Source organism: Balaenoptera acutorostrata, chromosome 4 (genome assembly GCF_949987535.1).
Source record: "Balaenoptera acutorostrata chromosome 4, mBalAcu1.1, whole genome shotgun sequence".
In the NCBI taxonomy this organism is placed as follows: Eukaryota; Metazoa; Chordata; class Mammalia; order Artiodactyla; family Balaenopteridae; genus Balaenoptera; species Balaenoptera acutorostrata.
In genome coordinates this window covers 82,956,177-82,963,200 of record NC_080067.1, presented here as the reverse complement: position 1 = coordinate 82,963,200, position 7,024 = coordinate 82,956,177, and the positions used below count along the sequence as shown (strand labels likewise).

Below are 7,024 nucleotides of genomic sequence, written 5' to 3'. Positions count from 1 at the left end.
CTCACTTGAAACACTACCTTACGATGGTCAAGGATACACACATTCCTAGCCTCTCTCCCACTTCAGTGCTCCCATCGGGTAGATGCCACTTTTATCTAGCCAGCTGCTCAGGCCATGCATGGACGACCAAGGAATCACGCTTGAGTGTCTGCTCTCGCTGCCCGCATCCTTCCGCAAGTCCGATATCAATTCGGAACCCCACCCCTTCTCTGTCCTCCTAGGTCAGCACCCTGGTCTCAGCCACCCTCATCTCTCCCCTGAGACACTACAGTAGCCACTCGGCTGGCCTCCTGCCTCTACTCTGGCTACCGCCCAGCAGCTCAAGGGATCCCATACAAGTAAATCACACGGCACTCCCCTCTTCCCCACCCGCCAAGGTTATCCGCAATCACCCTTGGCTTCAGGTTCCAAGTTGCCTCCCCATAAACCCTCCCTGAGCTCCCACACCTGGGCTAGGAGCCCCTCCTAATTTGTTGCAGGAACACCTGTATATTCCTTCCAAAAACACTTATTCCACTGTGTCCTAACTGCTCTGCATCCCCACAGCTTCATGAGCTCAGTGAGGGCACAGACGGTGTCTGCTGAACCCATTCAGCTTGCATGGCACCTAGCCAATAGTCCATAAAAAGCCGGCTGTGAATGTGCTGTGTCCCCCACATCTCTAGACACAGAATATTTAACAGGTCAGGAGGGAAGCAAGGTAAAATTCTGATCATTAGTTGACTGTTGAAAGAAGTCTGAAAATGGGCCCCAGACATTCTAAAGAATCAGAGTTTGTAAAACGGCGGCCTGCGGCAGAAATGAAGCTTTCTTCGTGTTTCCGCAAGGCCTAGTGACCAGAGCTGCTGATTTCACCTGTGGCTTGGGTGAGTGGCAGATAGTGCCCTGAGCTTAGGGTCCCGCGTATACAGATGCAGGGAGGCCACGAAGGCGATACCACCTTCTGCCGTGGTCCAGAGATGAAGGTGAAGAATTGGGGAGGGGGCGTCGGGAGGACGGTGGTTTCTAGTCCAACTGGGGGCAGCTGTTTACAGCCAAAGGCAGGAACTAAGGGTGGGAGGAGTGTTCTGGGAAACGAAAGCGAAAGAGGCTTAACCACTGGGATTTGGGTGGGACCTGCAGTCGGAGCCGGACCAGCGGAGGAGAGGATGGCTGCGTCCGGCTCCTTCCCGCTGCTGGTCGAAGGGTCCTGGGGTCCCCAGCCCCCGAAGAACTTGAGCACCAAGTTGCAGATGTACTTCCAGAGCCAGAAGAGATCAGGAGGCGGGGAGTGTGAGGTCCGCCAGGCGCCGGGGAGCCCGCCTCGTTTCCTTGTGCTCTTCTACCCCGACGACGGTGAGGGGGCAAGGGGTGCGGGGGAGAGGGGACCTCCGGGCTCTCCTTCCAGGGAAGCCTGGGGCTGGGGCGCGCGGCGGGAGAATTCGTCCGGCTCCGGCAGCAGGTGTAGGAAAGAGCGTGGGGGGCGCAGAATAGACAAGGCGCGTCGGGGGCGCTGCGGTGCCCCCTGCGCGGCGCTTCCAGGCGCGCCCGGAGCTGGCGGCAGACAGCCCAGGTGGGTTAAATAAACATTTAGAACCGTGTGACTGAAGGGAGCTGCCGGAGAGCTGGTACACCTACCTCATTTTACGAGGCTACATCGTGTAGTGGCATCGTGTGTTAGGGGCAGAGTTGCAATGCCATTGCAATTTTTGTCTTCTTCCTCTGAAAGCCGCAGTTCTGGAACTCCAGAGGTTTATGGGAACACAATTTGAAGGGAAGAGAAGGTTTCCAGGAAAGTCACATCTAAACTGACTCCTGAGGGTGAATTCAGTTCTTGATAGGCGAGACACTGGGGAGGGCTCTTCAGATGGGTGCTGGCTGCAGTGCTGGGGACAGGAGAGCAAAGGCGTCTCCAGGGAAGTGCTGGGCGCCCTTGGGTAGCTTTGGTTTGAGGAATGAGCCCCCTCCTTATCTCTGTGCACAAGCGAGGTCTGGAGACTGGCACTAAAAAGAACAGGTAGGATCTGGGAAATTTTATAAGATTACAAAGAGGGTGCTTGTATTTTAAAAAATCTTAGGCCTTCTCTTATTAAACTTCCTTTTTAAAAAGAAGTGGGGTGGAAATTAAGGCTAATAGAATATTGCGTTGAGATAAAAGAGGACCTTGCATGACATGCTAAGGAGTATGAACTTTCCCCCACAGGTAGGCAGGGGAGAGCCATGTCCAAATACACTTTTGGGAGATAAATTTGGTTGCAAATAAGTACAGTGATTTCTGTTGGGAGAGACCATGGACATCAGACCTTTGAAGAGTGTCATGCAATGTCCAAGTGAGGACCAGTGAGGCCTTGAACAAGGAAAGTCATCATGGGGATGGAAGATGCATGTTTGCGTACTGTCTGGATTTGGTAACTGATTCTACAGGATGCTCCACTTGAGAGAGAGGGAGAGCCCCTGTGCTTTCTCTTATTTTTTAGATGGGGAAGGAAGGAGCTAAGCAATGTGAGGAGTCACAGGGATTTCCCCATGGGTCATGGAGATTCCCAGTGATTCTGGGATCACTTGGGAGAGGGGCAGAAGCATTGCCTAGAATCTCATTGTCTGCATGTAAATATAGAGGCTTATTGGAGGAGAAAGGCAGGTACTGTTGATCAATGCACAGTATCTTGCTGGAACCTCTCCAGTCAGTTTCAGGGTGGTCCTCAGGCTTGGAGCACGGGTGGCATTCTGAGTTGATTGAGGGTTGGGAGTTTTGAGCTTTGAGGGGGAAGTTCCCTCCCCATAGGCAATTGAGCAGCTGAGTTAACCCCTCCTCATGCTGTTGCTATTAGGGAAGCCGGAGGACAAGTACCCACCAGTTATCTGCTTGCTCGAGACACCTACCAGGTCTGCACTGGGAAGCACGTGACCTGCTGTTCTCCCAGTGCACACTTTTTCCCATCAGAATCTCAAAGGCAAGGATGTGGACAACCCCTGACCCTGCCTTCCCGTTGCTGGATTTGGAGAAGCATTTGGGTCAGAGGAGAAGCAAGGAGGCCTACGAGGCCATCAGAGCAATTAGAATGCTCTAGGGCAGGGATGCAAAAAGGAAAGAATGAAACCCAGAGAAGAGAGGGGTGCACAGACCAGTGTGAAGGAAGCGAGGTGGGCAGGGGTCAGGAGACCTGCCTGGCTCAGAGCCCTTAAAACAATGTCAAAAAATTTTCCAAGGGTTAATTTCACCAAGCAATGCTCAAAAGGGCATCTGTGCAATGTAAGCCATTTCCCTGAGGCTTCACTTTTCCTCCCAGGACTTTACCATTTTGATTCCAATTGTCAACATCACCATGGGCCTGGCCCTTAGGGACACTTCTTTCTTCTTTAAAATCCCGTTATTTTCAAGAGTAGTCCTCACATTGAGGCAACAGACCCCCTGCATCCAAATCACAACAGGTTAAACAGGCACATTCCCAGCTCTGTCCTAGAGACTTAGATACCCTGAGTGTGGGATGGGTGGGAATCTGCATGTTTAACCACACCCCAGGTGATGCTGATTTGCTAAAGTCTGAGAATCCCTGTTGTTTGTTGATGACCCTGAATGAACAAAAAGGGAAATAATTGTAGAAAATACAAACCTCGTAAAAATACAAACAGCAAAAATATAATTGTGTGATGATAACATCATTCTGTTCTAGTCCTCAAAGCAGAAGTGATTTCAGTCTCCCTGCCAGGTTTCTTCCTTCCCATCTCCCAGCCCACTTCCTCCCTTCACCCACATCTAGACTGCTCTAATGTCCTTCTTGCAGTAGTACCCGCCCAGCATACACACTCAAAGCTTAGTTCAGCTCTTTGTATGGTCAAAGTTCTTAGGGGTGGAAAGTCCCTGTTCAGTTTTGGTTTCCTCGCAGAGGAATGGCTTTCTCAGAAGCAAGTGGTCAGGAGTTTGCTAACATCAAATTACCTACCCCAGCACTGTCCCTCGGGCAAAGCTCTTCTCCCACAGGAACACCCTCTGCCCTCCAGGGAAGGAAGTGGCCCCAACAGGTGCAGGCCCATAGTGTAACACAACTTGACTCTTATCATTCACATAATAAGAATGAGCCCAAAAGCACTCCTGTGTAGAAATGAGTGGATAGCAAACAGAAACTATTTGGAAGCTGTATACTTCTGTATAATTGGCTGAATTTCCGAAAAGTCGAGTGTAAATTGCCTTGTAAGATTTTAAATCCTGGGCTTCCCTGGTGGCACAGTGGTTAAGAATCCGCCTGCCAATGCAGGCGACATGGGTTCAAGCCCTGGTCTGGGAAGATCCCACATGCTGCGGAGCAACTAAGCGCATGCGCCACAACTACGGAGCCTGAGCTCTGGAGCCTGTGATCCACAACTACTGAAGCCCGCGTGCCACAACTACTGAAGCCTGCGCACCTAGAGCCCATGCTCCGCAACAAGAGAAGCTACCGCAATGAGAAACCCGCACACTGCAATGAAGAGTAGACCCCGCTCACTGCAACGAAGAGTAGCCCCCGCTCGCTGCAACTAGAGAAAGCCCTCGCGCAGCAACGAAGACCCAACTCAGCCAAAAAACAAAAACAAACAAACAAACAAAATTTATAAAAAAAAAAAGATTTTAAATCCTGTTTCAGATGTGTACATTTATCATCTTTTCTGGTCATAATTTTGCTCCTGATTATTGTCAGCTTCTCCTTAAATAAAATTAAATATGGATGGTCTGAGATTGGTGCAGGAGAGAGCCTGTCCACATGGGTAAGGGTGTTTAGAGGGCAGCATTTCAGCTCTTCTTCCTCCCAGATTCACTTTCTCCTTGTTGCGGATCACTTACTGTTACTGCTACCACTTACTCTCTTAAAATAGTTGTGCCCATACATATTACACACAATCTCAGAACAAGCTGGCACATTTAGATACCTGGACAGGACTCTACCAAAATATAGGGAATAATAAAAGGAATGTAACACAGAGGTCCATGACTCTAGATAGCTTGGCTTATAAAACTTAGCCTGCTCTCTGGGCTCAGGAGTCCTATCCAGTCCTTAGTCCTCACTCCAGCTTAGGTCAGCCTATCAGAGTCCATGCAAAAACACCCACCCTGCTCACAAAGAATGAAATTAGAGTCTGGCATTCCTTCTCATATTGTTTTTGAGGCCTGTTTTTGAGATGGCATCCAATTAAGTCATCACCTCCCTCATCCTCTTCATGGATGGTTGAGGTGGGAAAGCTATTCAAGTCCCTCTTGATGAAAGATTCTACCCGTATCTTCAGCCTCAGCAGGCAACCATATCAGAATACAACATGGTAGCCCAACATCCGTAGCAGAGCCACATCTGTGAATGCAGGGCACTCTCCAAGGTTCTCCTTCGCCCTGACCTCTTTGTACCCCCTGACTACTTTGGCCAGGCCTCCTCCTCTAAATTCACTCATTCCCTGTTCTCCACTGTCTCAGATACACCGATTTTCCTTTTCTCTCTCTGACTGCTCCTCCTTATAATTGTACAATAACTTACAGTTACACAGCTCTTATGGGTGTCACAAAATTCACTCACAGACGCTGCTTCAAGTATGGAAACTGAGACGCAAGAAGTTAAGATATTTTCTCAGTGACACAGCTAGTTGGTGGCAAAGTTGGAATTTGAATCCAGGTCTTTGGACTCATGTCCACTGTTCATTTTTTCTTCCACTGCAGCCCAGCTGCCAAATGTGTTAATTTTTTTTTTGGTAAGAATCTCTCCCATCTTATCATCACAGGTTAAAGAATTGATTGAAATACCTTTTTAATGAGGCTCCTCACCATTCTGTTCATGTTAACCTGAGTCACTTTCCTAAAACATGGCTTTCATAATGTCATGTCCTAGCATCCCTGGCTCACAGTGAGGGATGATTTAATTATTTCCCTTCACTGTAGAATAAATATTGCTACCTTTCTGAGTGCCTACTGGGCATCACGTACTGTACTAAGTTCTTTATAATGTTTCTTGAATCTAATCCATGTAACACCCACACAAGACAGTCTTCATTAATTAATAGACAAGAAGACAGATTTTGTAAATAAGGCTTATTAAGGAACATGCTCAGGGTTAAAAAAGTAAGTTTAAAGATAGAATTCAAATCTGTGTCTGCTTGCTAAACTTTCCCCCTTTTCACCACACACAGCCTCTCTTGAGAAGCTGACCAAACCGTTGATTGATGATGATGAAGCCTATGGAAATCATAGAATAATTTTGTGAATAAAGATTGCTTAACAGTTGGCTTTTTAAAAAAATTTCAGTTCGGCAGCAAGTTCTGGCGAGAGAGAACCACGAGTTAGTATGGCCAGGAAAAGGAACGTTCAAGTTAACTGTCCTGTTGCCCAGAGCCACGGATGAAGTCCAGGAGGGGAAAATTCCAACAATGGTAAGTAAAGGGGTGCTTACAAGGGAAGTAGGGTGTTCTCCCAAGGTGTGTGGGATGGGAACCACGATGAGGAAATATAGTGGAATGAGAAGTACAACTCAAACTGGGGTGAGGAAAGCAACTTACAGATGTGGAGGGAGTGAGAGTGGTGATAGGGTAGGTATGAAATAATGGAAGAAGAAGCACTTTTTGTTTGATTTTTGACACTTTTGAAAATTCAAGATTGGGGGTTACCATAATGGTGGTTTGAGATGTAAAATCTTGGGTCTGTTTGTCCCAGGTACTTAATAACCTGGAACTTGCTATATTTGTTTCATTTTCACATGGTTTAGAGGGGCCAGCGATCTATACTGCAGGTTCTAAGTATTTCCTCAATTGTAAAATGGGATAGTAATAGTATTGACCTCTTTGGATTATTGGATTGTTGTGAGGATTAAATGAGACAGCCTTAGTAAAGCACATGGCCTAGTGCTTGTTAATAGTACGCACTCAATAAATGTTAAATGGGAAAAAGAACATGAGCTAAATTATTGCTCTGATTTAGGTCTTACCTCAAACACTTGGTGCTCCTTTGGGGTTTCTTTTATTTGTGACTCGTTTTTACCAGTGATTTGTGTGCTGTATATTCAACAGCATCATTGCCTGAGCTTTTAGTTAT

At 47.5% G+C, this 7,024-nt stretch overlaps 1 protein-coding gene across 1 annotated transcript in view; it reads left to right on the top strand.

Moving 5' to 3' along the window:
* The first annotated feature begins 1,121 nt into the window (after nucleotides 1-1,121).
* Nucleotides 1,122-7,024, top strand: part of PARP14 (poly(ADP-ribose) polymerase family member 14) — a 47,786-nt gene continuing 41,883 nt past the window's right edge. The window contains exons 1-2 of the mRNA XM_007175624.2: nucleotides 1,122-1,335; nucleotides 6,242-6,366. Coding sequence (XP_007175686.2) covers nucleotides 1,149-1,335; nucleotides 6,242-6,366 — 312 coding nt within the window. The 5' untranslated portion in view covers nucleotides 1,122-1,148. The remainder of the gene's footprint in view (nucleotides 1,336-6,241; nucleotides 6,367-7,024) is intronic.